This window comes from Fringilla coelebs, assembly GCF_963513975.1.
Source record: "Fringilla coelebs genome assembly, chromosome: 11".
NCBI lineage: Eukaryota > Metazoa > Chordata > Aves > Passeriformes > Fringillidae > Fringilla > Fringilla coelebs.
Window position 1 is genome coordinate 16,947,257 of NC_140037.1, and position 15,751 is coordinate 16,963,007.

Consider the following 15,751-nt stretch of genomic DNA (forward strand, 5'->3'; position numbering starts at 1 on the left):
GGTAAGCTTTCATTGGTATCTGTGTTAAATCTGCCTGTTATCTACAACTTGTTTGTTTAATGATGGCTACGTGAACATTCCTCCAGGCACAGGACAGATCTGCAGCTTACACAGTCTAGAGTAGTTTCACGTACATCACAGAGGTTTTACAGCTTTAGAACAACTGAAGAACTTGCTACTTAAATTCATGCTCCTTATGGTACCCAATTGCTGAATAATCCTTTTCAGACACTTCCAAAATCTGCCTCAGAAGAAGAATGTACTAATTATAGCAAAGTAACTGTGCCAGGCACATAATGGACTTTTGACTCCCTACTTCTTGCCCAAAGGCTGTCACCACCCCAAAACCCACAATGGGAGTGCCAAGAGCAGAACAGCTGAAGGCTTTGAGACCTTGCTGTCACGTCCTAGCACATCACAGGACAATTCCAAAGCACAGCACTGCAGTCAGAGGGAGACACCAGCAGGCCCCAGGGATGTCAAGACACATCAGACTACCCCGTCAACTCTCCAGCATCACCATCCCTCCCCTAACTACAGCCCCTTGGGAGCAAGGGAAAGAAAGGAACTATGGCAGCCTCACTGTTGCTCCCTCAACAGCAGCCTGGTAGAGAAACACAAATAAATGCAATATTTCCAGAGTGTTCTAAAGAAACAAGCACTCTGCAGCAGCTCCTGTGCCACCTGATGTCCAGCTCTCCCATGTGGGCTCTGTGGGCAGGGGAGCTAGGAACCCATCTTGATCTGCTTCTGGTTTGTCCCAGCCCTGTGGGTCACCCCTCCACCCCAGCAGCTGCAGGAGTGTTACCACAGGAAACATGAAGATGTATTGGCTCCTCTTGTTGCCAACCGATCTTATTTTAGATACCAAGGTGTAGGAGGGCCCAAGGACACAGAACAATCTGGCTTCAGCCCTTTTCCAGCCTGTGTACTGAGGTAAGAGCCTCAGGAACATGCTCATGGAAAGGTCCATCTATAATGCCTTGAAGAGGCATCTAAAATTGCACATGATGAAGCCCATAGAGCTTCTGCAAGGAAAGCTGGCAGGGACACAGCACAAAACTAATGTGTCTCATTTGAAATGGGCTACAATTTTTGTATCAGTCAGGACCTGCAGGAATTGTAGCAGCTCGAGGGGATACAACATTTCTTTCTTGCACCACGTCCTGGTTCTGAAGGAATTCTACAAGCAGAATATCCAAAAGGCAACAGAGACTCCTCACCACCAAAATCTGTAGCCAGTGTCACAGTACAGCAGAGGAATTAGACTAAACCCTCCTAGTAAAGAACTTCCTTGATGAGTTTACCTCATCCAGCTGCTTGTGCTTTCTCTCTGGACAAGCTCTGACCACCACAACTACAGCAGCAGCTCTTTGACAGTAACTTTTTCTGACTTTATTTTTTCCCTGTGTGTTTGTGTGCACACATGGGTACGCAACCTTTGCAACATGATCTGGCTATCTGCGCCAGTGAAAGGGTTAATTCAGTTCAGAATCCATGTGATAGTCCTGCACTGATCCAAATGAACAATTTCCACTAATTAAAGGCCAGGCAGCCTCCCATTTTTAGGCTGGGAAAGCCACATTCCTGCTCAAATGAGAATCTGAACAAAGAAGCTTGTGCCACTGCTCTGCATGGCATGGAAAGCAATTCTTCAGCAAGACTGACAGATAAAAACACACTTCATGCTAAAGTCAGAATTTCCCACGTGCTGGTTAACAAACCTCTCGTTATTTTTTACGAGACAAGAACTGGATTAAATCTTTGCAACAAACAATTTAATTGCACCTCAAAGTTCCCCTCAGATCTCTATCTCCTGAGACCAGATCTCACTTTTACCCTTCTGCACCCAGCAAGAAGGGGCCGGGTCTGCTGCCAGGCATGACAAACAGAATTATCTGAGAGAGGGCAGAGGCAGCACCTGTGCAGAAGCAAAGTGAGCAGTTTCCTCTGAAGACCATGCACGTTCTTTTCGCCCATGAAGGGTTCAGAGGAGGTGACATATCCTAACGAGTGGCTGCCAACCTTTCGATGGGCCAGAGCAGGACGACTCGTACAAGCAGCTTCTCTCGGAGGGTTTGTTCAGTGGGGGAGCTGTTATAGGCTCTCCCATTCTCTGCCAGACCATGTCCCCTCAGAGCAGTGGCTCTTGGAGAGGGCAGCTGTGCAGGTCCTGCCTGCTCTGCCTCTGGGGCTGCGTCTGTGTCAGCCGTGAGCAGAGCAAGTGAGAGGCTGTGATGCCATTCGCAGCATCATTCCACCACTGCTGGCAGAAGCTGAGCCCTAGCAAGGTTTCCTACTGCTGCTGCCTAAAACTCTGATAAGGAAGACTCTTCATTACTTAAAGCCAAAAATAAGTCTTTGAAGAGGAAGGGGAGCAGCTCAGCTTCTCCTCCCTAGGTCTGGGAATGAGAAGCAACATCAGCTTGATGGTTTCACAGCTCCTATGTGTCCACTCTTCCCTCTCCCTGCTATAGCTGGGCAACAGGAGCTCTCTCTTTTAAAATGTATTGTATCCCTTATTCTTTGGGAAAACAGGAAGGCTTTGTCTTCTATGGAGCCAGGACTGACAGCACTGTGAGTATGGCTTCTGCCTCACTATGAGCATCATAAAGCTCAGTAAAACATATTATTTGAGAGTCATAAAACAACCAAGGCCAGCATATCTGAAGACAGCTTGCAGGCAAAAGCTCAGGGAGCAGATTCCATGCCTGAGATTGAAGCAAAAGTCACCCAGAGCAAGGTCCCTTTGCTGACACTATCCCACTGGGCATGGGGGATGAACCACAGACAGAGCCAGCTGAAGGGACAGCCACCTCTCTAGGTTACCCAATGCATGAGCCAAGTCCCACACTGCACCTGCTTCAGTTCCCAGCACAGATCCCCAAGGATGCTGTTTAGGCCTCTTCCCCCGAAATCTCAGTTGTGTTCATTACACAGAATGCTCTTGTGCAGGGCAGTTGCCAGCATGGCACTGCCAGGCAAGGCTGTGATGTTGGGAAGACAAAGAAAAGTTACTGGATTTGTCCTGCAACCAGCCAGTCCTCTGGCATTTAGAGCACGCTGCAGACCTAATGAGCTAAATTCTTAACTTCTCCCTCAAACATTGCATCTTGTGACTCCAAAGCTGCCAGTGTTTGGAAAAACACTTCAAAAGCCAAAGCTGCCTCCCTCCCAGATTATTCACTGTCTCCAAAACACATCTAGGTTACAGGAGGCAAAGCTCAGACGTTAATGGATGGTATGTGGGGCACAGGATTGGCATGTCTGAACGCACACTGAACATTTCTGGCTGGGATGGGCAGTCTCCCCAGGCACTAACACCACAGACCAAGAGCAGAAGGCTTTCATGCAGATTAAGATGGTTACGTGCAAAGCGAGAAGGTGAAAGGTCCAAGTACCAGGTCAAAGGTTGCCTCGAGCGGTCGCTTCAGTGATCTGACAGCTGGCTGAGTCTTAATTAGCAGGCAGCGAGCACATGATGGCAATGGGCCGGGGAGGGGGATCAAGCACAGTAACAAAAACAGCAAGCAGAGGTGTGTCAAGAGAGAGCAACAATTTGGGAAGGCGAAGAGAAAAAAAAATTAAAAAACTGAATGCGTTATACAATATATTAAAAAGACGAGGCATGCACAACATGGGGTGGCTGGGTAATTACCTGGCCTAGTGGCAAGTCAGTTATTTTGCCTCGGTAAGTTTTAAAAGTAAAGAAATGTCATCACAGGACACGTGCTTTGGAGCTTTGTCACATCAGCTGGCACAGCAGGGCAGGAGCACTCAGGGATCAGCACCTGCACGGGGACTGGCACTGGGCTCCAGCCCTCATGCTGCAGCTACACACCATGCAGAGGCCAGCAGAGCACTCATGGAGGGGGAAGGACCACTGGAAAAGGAGGGAGCTCCAAGCACATGCTTAAGGGCTGTCCTGAACTGGGGACAGAGCCTGACCCAGTTCATCCAGTGCTGCACTGACTTCAGCCAAGCAGGAGTGAGTAAAGCTGCTAGTTGTGCACATCAAGTTACTGCAGGATTGGGTCCCTTAGAAATGCTGAATTTAGATTTGAAATCATTCTAAATCTGTTTTAGAGTGTACACCCATAGCCTGGCATCTGTTTTACCCTCCAAGAAAATGGAGGGCCTTTCTTCCCTTTCATAAAGTCTTACACCTCAACAGGTACAGTAAATGCATCAAACCTTGAAAAGTCAATGAATAATGTAGGCTGTTTTGGTAGCAGGGGTGATGCAACAAGCCATCAATAAATATTTTAAAGGTTCTCGTTAACAGCATACAAATAGGGTTAATTACATTTTTAAGAGAAGCCAGCTGGATGAATAAAACATGCACTGGCTTTGGTTAAGTAGCAGTGTCCTAGATAATTAGTGAAAAAGTAAAGATTCAATTGTGAAGAACACAAGAGTTTCATTTCAGAAGGTTACTTTTCAACAGACCTGGACTCTTATTTCAACAACAATAAAAACAGTAAGAAAACCAATAAATAAACTCTGCAGGACAAATAAATACTGCAGTATGAATTAATTGTTCAAATTACATTCCAGGTAATATTGATGCTACAAGGAGAGCACTTGTTTAATTTCTAGAACTGCCCTGGCTCTGCATTAAATTTCATTATGAATTAAAAGTAACCTCCTTTACTCTCTTAAAAAAAAGAAAAAGGTATTTAGAAAAATTTTAGTGGCCTTAATTCTAAATCAAAGAGGAAGCAAGAGCCTTTTTATTATTAATTAGAAAAATTTTAAAAAATCATAGAAGAGATGGAAGGGACCTCTAGAGATCAGCTAGACCAACACCCTGCTCAAAGCAGGGTCAACTACAGCAGCTTGCTTGAGACTCCATTCAGGTTCAGATACAGGTTCTCAGTATCTACTAGGATGGAGAATCCTGCCATAGTGCTAGATCTTTCTTTGGTAAAGTTTCTCCTTATGTTTAAATGGAATGTCCTGAATTTCAGTTTGTGCCCATTGCTTCTTATCTTTTCACTGGGCACCACAGGGAAGAGCTTCCCTTCACCTTCTTTACCTCCCACATCAGGAATTTATGCATATGAATAATATCCCCTGGGCCTCTCCTTCCCTCCCCAGCTCTCTCATCTTTGGAATTAACAGTTCCCATTAAACCCAACTCAACAGAATGGCAAATGTTTATACGAGCTAGGGGTCACCTGGTGAGACTTCCTTGACTCATGTTCAGAACTATACATATAAGTAGCCACAATTCAACTTAAAATGCAAGTGGGACCATCTCTACCAGGTCCAAAGCATTAAACAGGTCAGGAAGTAACCCTTGTTTTGTGTCTTGTAATTTCACTAAGTCTTGGCAAAGGTATCGGACACAAGTTTGCTAAGCTCAGGCAACTGATACCATCTGCTTTTTGCAGAGAACAGGCCAGGTTCTCCCTGAAAAGGATATAATGTGTATTGAGGAAGCTGAACTGACCCCTATGACTCAGCCAGGGAAGGTGTTGGGTGCTGCTGCACTTGCATTCATGTCACATCACAATGTCATGTAAGCAAATCACAGGGCTGGGCACCGTATCCCTACCTGGCGAGATGTACTGTGCCACTGAGGGCTTCATGCTGTGGTGAGCACAGAGACAGGATGATGAGATGGGATGCATCTTGCACATGCTCTCAGCTCTCTAGTCAGCCATTTACAAAGCTCTCTACTTTTCCACAAATGACACATATGACACGTGGAATCTCTTAGCAATGGAAATGCAGCTTCAGAAGAGCTCTACTTACCATTGCAGCTGCAGCTGTCTGGTTCACCTGGTGTTGAGCTGCCTTGATTTTGGCTTGCAGGTGTGCAGGGGGATGAAAGTACTTGCATTTCTCCCTAGAGCATCGACCTTTGATGTAATCCATGCAAACTGTAACAGTATTTTCATTTGTGTCTATCATTGCAATATCTATAGGGTGAGCATAGCGGCAATCATTCTCACCACGTGTGCAATTTCCACGCTGAAACTCTCGACAAACCTTAAAAGAAAGTCACATTGTTGAGCAGAACAAGAAGTTACTTTTCATTCAGTATTTTCAATGCAGAATATCAGTTCAGTTGGCCACACACGTGCATATTCTAAATTCATGCTCATCTGGGGTAGCACGTATATCAACAGACTCAGGGGCAACTGGTTCTACTCACAACTGCTTCAGGGGGTGAAAAGAACCACAACATTAATAAGGCCAATTACCAAATGCAAGTACAGAAGTACAGAATTTGTGCAGAATGGACAGTGACCCCAGAAAACCAATGTCATTTTGACAGCTCAGGATTCCTCCCCCACCTCTAAAGCTTAAATGGTAATAACTCTGCCATTTGTGTCTCACCTGGATTATGAATTTGTTATGGAGCACACTCTTAGGCAAGACATTTAATTTTAAATGTTACATGCTACTGCTATTTGCAACAAGTACTTTTTCTTAAACATAAGGTGCCTCTTTCACATAAATAGTCTCCCTGCCCTTCACAATAAAACCCCGACCCTGGCATTACGTGACAGCGCGTTTGGTTACACAGCAATGTGTTTGAAGGTGCTGCCAAAATTACTAGTTGTACTAGGATCTCACAGATTCTCATAAGTTATGACCACTGAAGCATCAGAGGCAGATGAAAAGGTTTCACAAAAAATCTGCAAGGTTTCTTGTCTGAGGAACTCAGAGAAGTTGTTGAATAATATAGCAAGTGGCATAGCTCACGTACCAATGTGCAATCAGACTGAGTGTGGGGAAAGGTGAGACATCAGCAAGGCAAGATAAAGTACTTAACACAAAACAATGTGTTTTGAAATTACACCCTTCTCTGCTATCTTCCTGTGTTATAATTTACACCTGCAGGGGCCTCTGAATTCAGGTCCTCAGCCCTTATCTCCTGCAGAGTCTCTGCTTAGGGTTTGAAAGACATTTACAACTCCTCCACCATTTAGTCCCAGCATGTCCAGCCAACTGGGGAGGGAGAGATGTCTTTCCAACACCATACACTCTCCACTCCCACCAGTGTAATGCCTAAAGTTTTCTGTAAAAGCTCAATAAGCCCATCTCTAGAAAAGGGAAGCATCTGTTATCTCCAAAACATCTCCCACCCAACAAAGTTTAAGAGCAGACCATCTACTTGGTTTTGTTTGGGTTTTTTTAAGCATGGCAGATCACATACAAAAAACCAATCCTAACCCTGCTCTAATACCCACTGATACCAGAGGAGTGAGTTTTCCCAAATTTCCAAGGATTTGAGAAAAGTCCCCGCAAAAGCATCTGCTCTGGCAGAGAGCAGCAGCCCTGTGGTAGAAAAGCTGCAAGTTCAACTCTGTACTGTGCTGCATCAGGTCATTTTAGCAGAGAGCAACAGCTGGGACCACATGTCCTGTTCATCCCTGTCAGCAGTATTGTATCAGATGTCCAAATACCTCCAGTTTATCCGTACGCATCAGTTTCTGCCCAGCAGAGCCTCCCGGTACTGTAACAGTAGGATTTCCAGAAACCAGGACAGGAGTATTTGGTAAAAGCTCTGCAGGAACTAAGCCCATCCCCGGAGAAACATGACTCAGGTAGGGACTAAAAGCCATTGTGGGGCTTGTTGCAAGCGATGGAGTCACAGGAAACGTTGTCTGTGTACAGAAAGAAGAAAAACAAAGTATTAGTTAAAAAGCTCTGTCTTGGATTTCCCATCAAAGCCTTGCATCACACTTCAATCCTTTTAGACAATTTGATTAGTCACATCAAAATGCTGTGCTCTCCAATCTATTCATTTATTGCCATTTATTTGCGATCCATTCGCTTCTCCTGACTCACAGATTTGTGACTCATCCTGAATACAAGGCATCTTTATTTGTCAGATCAAAGCATATTGATGATCTTTATAGTTTAATGACACAATTAAGGATTTCATGCCAGCAATTAGGGCAGGCCCAAATTAAACAGACTTCTCATTCCCAAATACACATCTCAGTTTCCTGATGTCTACACCGCAATGCTGTAGAGGTAAACTGCAGCTTCAGGACCTGGAAGCAGGTAACCCCATTAGCTGCACTGCTGCATCTGCCACCAGCCTGCCCTGAGCTCCATGTTAGCATGGCCAATGGGCCTCAGATTAGATCAAAGGCACCATTTAGTCAGATGAGGTATCTCTGCTGCAGTACACTCGGCTGGTCAGGCATCCTGCACATCTGGGGTTGGTTTCAGAGTGCCAGCAGAGTCCAGGCAAAAGCCATTCTGCAGAAGAACCTAAGCCTGTGCTGCATGCGAATGGCAAGAGGACACCACACTCATTAATGTCACAACATGCCACATCTCATGGCTTTGGCAAGAGCAGGTAAGTCTTGGGCTTGGAAGAGCAATGACAGAGTGAACCAGATGAAATGGCTCAGGTGGACTAGTGCAAGGTCCAAGACCCCACCTGTGCTACAAGGAGCCAGGTTCTCATTGGGACAGAACAACAGGCCATAAAGATCTCAACTGCCTCAGTTGCCTCCATTGTGTTAGGCAGGTCCTCTGAGTGCAGCAGAGCTTCACTGCTGGGAGCCAGAAGCACTTCCCTGACCTCAGCTGCTCCAGCAGTGTTGATCTGGAAAAGGAGCTGCTGTGCTGGCAGGCAGGTGGGCACAAGGCTCCTAAGCAGATGCTCAGTTTAAAGTCTGGGAGTAGCCCCTGGAGCCAGGGAGTTTGTGAGGTTTTAAAGCACCAGATCCAAAGTACTCTTGGGAATGAAACCAATTCCAGCTTGATGAAAATCTCCACCTGACCTCACTGAAGATGACAGCATGCATGGCAGCACTCCTGCTCCTGTAGCAGGGGCTTGAGCACCTCCCAGGGAATGCAGCCTGTAAATGGAACCATTTTTATTTTCCCTCCTGTCACCTGCTCCACTGTGAACTCTGGGTTCCAGTTAAAGCTGCTCATATTGGCAGGCGTCTATGACACCATCCTTGGAAGCTACAGCCTCTATCTGGCATAAATACAAGTGTGCTTACATAATTGCCTGGGGCAGTTTTTTGGCCACATCATTCCCTACTTTTGTTTTGGTACTTCTAGTCCTGTGAACTTCTAAAAGAAACCACATATGGACAGTGTGTTCCTCAACAGCATCTTCATCCTGGTACTTTCATACTTTGCTTGTTGCAATGTGGAAGAAGTTAACCCACAGTAACACCAGCCAACTGTCCTAACCCAGTTTTAGCTCAACAATGCCCCTTCCTAAGGTCAGTGACAGCAAGCAGCTCCCCAGCCAATGGGAAAGGGAATAATTGACAGAATATATCCCATTTTCTCCTCCTCAGTGAGGAGACACAGCTTCCTGCATCAGCGGTGCTGGATGCTCTAAGTATGGCAGAACCAAATAATTCTTTTTCTGGAAGGGATTTCCAATTTTCCTTCTTGTGAGCCTTAGTCAAGCACTGCTTCAGCTGTTGGGAGACTTCAGCCACTAAAGCTAGAGATCCCCCAATCCACAGCCCTTTATTAAATAATTTTCTTCTCTCCTTCAATTTTCTGGTGGCTCCCAGACATTTTACACCTTTTGCTGTAAAAAGGCCCCTTAGGATCTTTAGGATCTGTGACTCCCTGAACACTTTAGTGAGAAAGCAGCAAGTACCAGCAATTACAGTGGTATCTGCTGAACTTCCATCACCATTTGCAGCATAAATGCTGTTTTAAGGAGCTTCTCCTGCCTGGCCAGTCTGCACAGGTTATAGTGGAGCCTGACATGCTGTCATCATTTGTTTTATGTACCCATAGAAACCCAAACCTTGAAGTACATGTGGCTTGCACAAACATGTGGGCAAACCTCCCCTATGTTTTTCAGCACCTAATACAGCAGCAGTATCCTGACTGAGGAGTGTGGCACAAACATTGCTTCAAAATGCCAGGAGATCCTTTAAAGCAAGCTTCTCCTGCTTGGCTGGGTTCAAACACAGCCAGCAGCCAGGCCAAGGACCTCGCTGGTTTCTGAGACAAAGGGAAGATGTTCCTCCCATTGCTGAAGGAAGGATTTGTGCAGACTGGGAATGCTGGGGGCTTGCAACACCTCACACTGAGTGAATTCACCTGAAACATTCACTAAGAGATGGTATGCCAGCCTCTTCACCAAAGCTGCTACAAAGGTGGAAGCAGGACCTGCTCCTCGAAACACAATCCCCATCTCCCTCAAAAGCAATCCCTTTTCTCACTGGGAGCAATCAGCAAAGGCTAATGGATCCAAACCCACGCTGAAGTGAGTGAAGATGTGCAGGAGGAACAACTGAATAGTACAATCCACTTGCGATCCTGGAGACCTGCAGAGGGATGCTCGTAGGAGCAGGAGGAGTTTTTATTGCTGCTGCTGTTTGTTCACCCCTTTCTGACATTTGCTGTTGCCTTCCCAAGGTTTCCCAAGGCTCCTTCTGCCTGCCTGCACTGTGTGCCTGTTTCCCTGATGGGAAGTGCCAGTTGTGCTCCACACCCTGCCCGCAGGCTGGGGCTGCTGCTCGCAGCCAAGCGGGTGCACAGCCAGGGAACAAGCAGACCTCACTCAACATATTAAACCTACAAGAGCTGGGGTTTTAAGTCTGGAGTGTGTGAAGCACTCTGAGAACTGTGCCTTTGTGAGCTGGCACCAGGGAGCTCTGTATTTATTGTGGCTGATGAGGGGAAAAGATGGGCTGTGCTCACTGCCAGACCCGGCTGCCTGTCTTGGATTGGGAAATCCAGTCTGGCTCATGCATCAGTACCAGTAATAGGGATGCTGCCAGCCAATTCCTTCCTCTACGTCTGTGCAGGTCCCCCATGTCCTCAGGGAATGTGAGCAAATTTCCTCCTTGCAGCCAGAACCCAAATGTAATTTTTACTCCAAACAGAACTGCCCTCCTCAACGTGCCTCCTGTCCACCTCCCGTGACAGCTTTTGGCTGGGATACAGTTAATTTTCTCCACAGAAGCTAGTATAGGGCTGTGGTTTTGATTTGTACTGGAAACAGTGTAGATAATTCAGGGATGCTTTTGCTGTTTCTGAGGAGTGCTTACACAGGGTCAAGGGTTTTTCTGCCTCTTACCCCACCCAACCAGCAAGGTGACTAGGGGGACAGCACAAGGAGTCGGGAGGGGACAGAGGACAGCTGACCCCAACTGACCCAAGGGATATCCCAGACAGAATGGCATCATGGTCCTGATATAAAACTGTGGGAGGAAGAGGAAGGGAAGGACAGGAGACCTGACAGAGCAATGTTATGGCTGTACACTAAAAACCCATACTCTCAACTTAATTGCTGGTGTGCTCTAGGGCAAAACAGAGGGACTGAAAGTATCGGCACTTACCCCTGCTTCCCCCCTTCAAGCTCTTGCTAATTCAGGAAATATAGAGACAGGTTTCCTTGCAAATTAGCTTTTATAAATCATAGCATAGAGACATTACCAGTAACTCCTGTGCAGAGGGAAACAGGTTACAGCGCAGCAGCAAAGGGTTCAGGCTGGTAGCAGCTCACAAGACTGGTTTACTGAGTATTAAAATGCTTGTAAGAATAGTAATAATTTAAAAAAGCTGAAATGGCTGTTGTGAGAACACATCTCAGGGGGAGGGCTGCCAAGGACTTGGACAGCTCTGAGCTCCTCACAGACCTCAAGCACGGAAGCTGTTGGGTTGAAGGTGTGAGGAGAGAGAAGGAACCATCACAGGGAGGGGCATTTGTCACCACTGGTGACAGCAGAACCTGGAACAGCTGATTTTGTTAACAATCTAGAAGTTGCATTCGATTTGGCTAGCAGAAATTGTGCTAAAGCTAGAGAAGAAACACAGAGTGGGTGTGAAGAGGAAGGCAGAAGAGCGGTTGGTGTTTTGTCAAACACAAGCACTGTCTCAGCCAGGAAGTGTTGATTCTGAGTTACCTCAGACCCTAAAAAAGGGAAAGCCTGAAAATGAGAGGCCCACTGTAAATACAGAGGTGTTGATAGCCTGAAGGAGGGGAGACAGGTCACTGCTAAGCAGCTATATATGGAAAGCACACAAAAAACAATGGCAGCTTACAGTCTGGTGTTAGAAACTGAAGATGAAGATCTCATACTGACAAGATTGAAAACCTTGATATTAAAAACAGACTTGATGCTGTCAGAAAACCCAAAAATCTGCCTTCCCCCCAGTGTAAGTTCATGGGGCTGGCTGGCTGCAAAACCAGCCTCCAACATGAAGGCTGAGCATACTGGAGTGAATCCAATGGGCCAAAGCATCCAGCTACCTACCACCACAGATGCTCATTTCCCCAGCCAGACTGCAAAGACACACTCCTAGCTCAAAGGATCTCTCATTTGTGGGCTGCTATAGTGTAAAAGACAGGTGTTAACACCCCACAGCACTGTCTCTTGGCAGATACCAGCTCCTGGGTGGGCCAGGATACCTGCATTTATTCATTCCTAGCGTGTCTTTGACTAGAGCTGAGATACAAATCAGGTTTTTGCTGCATAGAAAAAATGCCTGTGCAAAGCACCTGTTGAAATCAGCTCCAGCACTTGCTCCAAGCATCACTGGCCAAGCGAGTTGTTCACCCTCTACTTTAACCCCTCCATCAGCACCAAGGAGTGGCAGCAGGATCCTGCTGCCCCAGGAGGGCACAAAGGGCTGGGTTAAAGTCTGGGCTGTCTTCAGGGGCATGGGTGACTCAGAACTATCAAGACAGCTCTGTCTACAAAGATCTTGGCACAAAGAAAAGACAAAGAGCTTGAAAACAAAGAGAGGAAACAGCTTCCCTAGGTAGCAGCAGAGGCAGCTGCAGGGCAGGAGTGGTGGCAGGTGTGTCACCACTGCCATGCTCTGTCAATGGCTTGTTCAGGCACTGGGCAAACCAGTGCCCTGCTCCACCACGTCACCAGGACCCTGGGCTGAAGCACCTCCATGGTCAGCTCCAAAACTCTGCCCCACACTGCTGCAAAGGGATAAAGCAGGATGGAGAGGGTGGGCACTAGGCCCAAGGTGCAGCAGTTTTTGGGTGGTCTTGCACTGGCACACACAGGACACAAAGTGACCATATCTGAGAAACCAGACATGACATTGACCAAAGCAGCTCTTCCTATCAATGCCAGAGCCCAGCTCATAGACAGACACCATTTCAGGAAGCCTGGTGAAAAGCTGCTCTTGCCAAGTGCTGGTTTGGTTTGGATTTGGTGGGGATTTTTTGGTGGTGGTGGTTTGTTTTTTTTCTTTTTTTAAACTCAGTTGCTTTTCTGGTGAAACTGCACTTTAAAACGTCTAAGCATTCAGCTGCTGTTTGGAGCTATTAAGTGTGCTGTTTCAAATCTCATCTCTGGCAAGCATCCCAATTAAGCAGGCATCCCGTTGATCAGCTTTCTGATCACATGGGATTTGTTCTGCTGCTGCATCAGATACAATACCTTCTGCTTTGACGAATTTCATGTGTACCCAGAAGGAGGCCCCACCCTTCTCATTTGGAGAGAAAAAAATTCTCAAAGCCAGCTTCCACTGACAGCATCTTCGGGAAATCAAAGGCAGTTGAAAGAGCAATCTCTTGTTTGTCCTGAAATTGGTGTGGAGCAAGTTGGGCAGCAGGAATCAGACCAAGAGCTTGTTTAGTCTGAGTAAAGTGTGGGAAAGCACGAAGGGATCAGTCACTGCAGAACAAATTTTTATTTTCCTTCTTTGCCCATGTCTCCCTCATGGCACAATTTAGAAACCAGGGGCCTTTCTCATCAGATAAGGTTACTTCTGAAAGGAGAGCACTAACTAGACAAATCAACATATTCAGTCTCAGAGGCAATTTAAAAGGCAGGAGTAAAATTTAGGAGCATACTTGACCTGCAAGATTGCAAAGTGGGAAGATGGGAACTTTCCAAAAAAGAAATCCCAAAGATGCTTTGAATAGCCAGCAAAAGAACATCCACTGTGAACTCCTCACAGAATAGGAAGGGTTTGCTTTTGGTACAGAGTTTGGAAACCAATGTCACTATTTTGTGGGAATTCAGGATTCCTTCTGATGTGGACATACTTTCAAGCTCCACAAAAAAGAGGTGCAAGACTACAGCAGATAAGAGCCTAAGGTACAGCACAACTAAAGACCTTCTCTGTGGCCAATCTTCTCTTCTGTATCAACTTTCCATCTTCAAAATGGGAAGAATAAACAGCATTTTCTTATCTTATAGGTCAGGATAAGGCTACTGGCAGACAAACAAGATGATCAGAGTGATGGCAAACTGGAAAACCCCCCAAAAGAAAGGAAGAGTATGCCAGACTGAGGAAATAGCCATAGACCAATAGACCACCATCATGAAGGGACACTGACCAGCTTTCCCTGCTGAAACAGGGAAACCTCCATCACAAGTTCTTACACCAAACATCACAACAGCCTCCAATGAAGAGGAATCCTTCACTGTTGTCTGGTGAGAATAAACCAGAAACACCTGAGCTTTTCAGCTGGAGTGACAGATGCTGTGTCCCACATGGGCAGAGGCCAGGCACTGTAGGTGGGACACCAGGAGGCCAAGTTCAGGTTGGTTCACAGACTTCACACCTTCAGGCTAGAAGAGCTCGTCCAAAGGATCTGGCCAGTCCTTCCATGTGGCATAGCGCAAGGAGCCTCACCCAGCTACCGCACACCAAGTGCACACTGCCCCAGGAAAGATACTCAGTCTCCACTTTAAACTGAGAACTCCTAATTAAGTCTCAGTGCAACTTATTCCCATCAGCATTGAAGAGCTGCTTCAAGACCTCTGACAGTTCTTAAAATATACATTGTGACAGACTAAAACTCAGCTGACAAGTGTCATCCCCTCCCAGATACACCAATCAGAGGAAACAAGCCATCCTCTCCCTGGCATAAGAGGGCTCTCCAGCCTGAAACCTGTTTTAACTGACAGGGAAAAGCAGGGACAGGCAGTGAAGGCTTCTCTGAACTACCTGTTCTGCAAACATCTATCTCCCACAGGCTTCCCTTCCTACCTGAAAAGAAGCAAATCCTTCCTGCTCTAACTCTAAATCAGCATTACTGTGAGAAACAAGTGACAGGGCTGTGACATTAGTACAACTCTCTGCTGGGACAACTGCAGTGCAATGGTCTCACTCCCAGACATTAAAAAGGAATAAAGCCTAGGTAAAATTCATCTTCCCTAGTTTTAGTCCAACAGTGCCACACAGCTAGTACAAGGGAGTCAGCATCATCTCAGTGCAAAACAGCCATCCAAAACAGGCTCCACTGGAACTGAGCCACCCAGAACTTCTGAGATGCATATCAGTCAGCTGGTCAAATAAGCACCTGGTGGTAAGACCCTTCCACTTGAAGCCCTGAATCTCACAGCTCCTCAGTTACCAGAAGAAAACAGAGACACAGCTTGCAAGGAGATGCTAAGGTAGCATCAGACCCCCTTCTGGAAGATTACTGCCCACTTCTGTGCAGCACAACGGCCTGAGCTCAGGCACAGGGCTGGGACCTCTGTGAAGAAACAGGGAGGGCCAGGGAGCAGAGTGAGCACAACAGACCCAGGGCTGTAACTCACAATTGGCTGTAGGGACAGGGCTGTAACTCACAACTGGCTGTAGGGACAGGGAGCAGTGCGAGCCCAATGGGCCAGGGCTGTAACTCACAACTGGCTGTAGGGACAGGCAGCAGTGTGAGCCCTACAGGCTCAGGGCTGTAACCCACAATTGGCTGTAGGGACAGGGCTGTAACTCACAACTGGCTGTAGGGACAGGCAGCAGTGTGAGCCCTACGGGCTCAGGGCTGTAACTCACAACTGGCTGTAGGGACAGGCAGCAGAGTGAGCCCAAC

At 46.7% G+C, this 15,751-nt stretch overlaps 1 protein-coding gene across 5 annotated transcripts in view; it reads right to left on the reverse strand.

Annotated features, from left to right (window-relative positions):
- The window catches only part of MBNL3 (muscleblind like splicing regulator 3), a 90,881-nt gene that overhangs the window by 16,369 nt on the left and 58,761 nt on the right, over positions 1 to 15,751 (reverse strand). For all 5 annotated transcript variants that reach the window (XR_014616444.1, XR_014616445.1, XM_084213260.1 and 2 more), the window contains exons 4-5: positions 7,422 to 7,622; positions 5,761 to 5,997 (exon numbers count right to left, since the gene is read on the reverse strand). Coding sequence is in view for 3 of the 5 variants with exons in the window: in XM_084213260.1 (XP_084069386.1) it covers positions 5,761 to 5,997; positions 7,422 to 7,622 (438 nt within the window). In the remaining 2 variants the exon portion in view is untranslated. The remainder of the gene's footprint in view (positions 1 to 5,760; positions 5,998 to 7,421; positions 7,623 to 15,751) is intronic.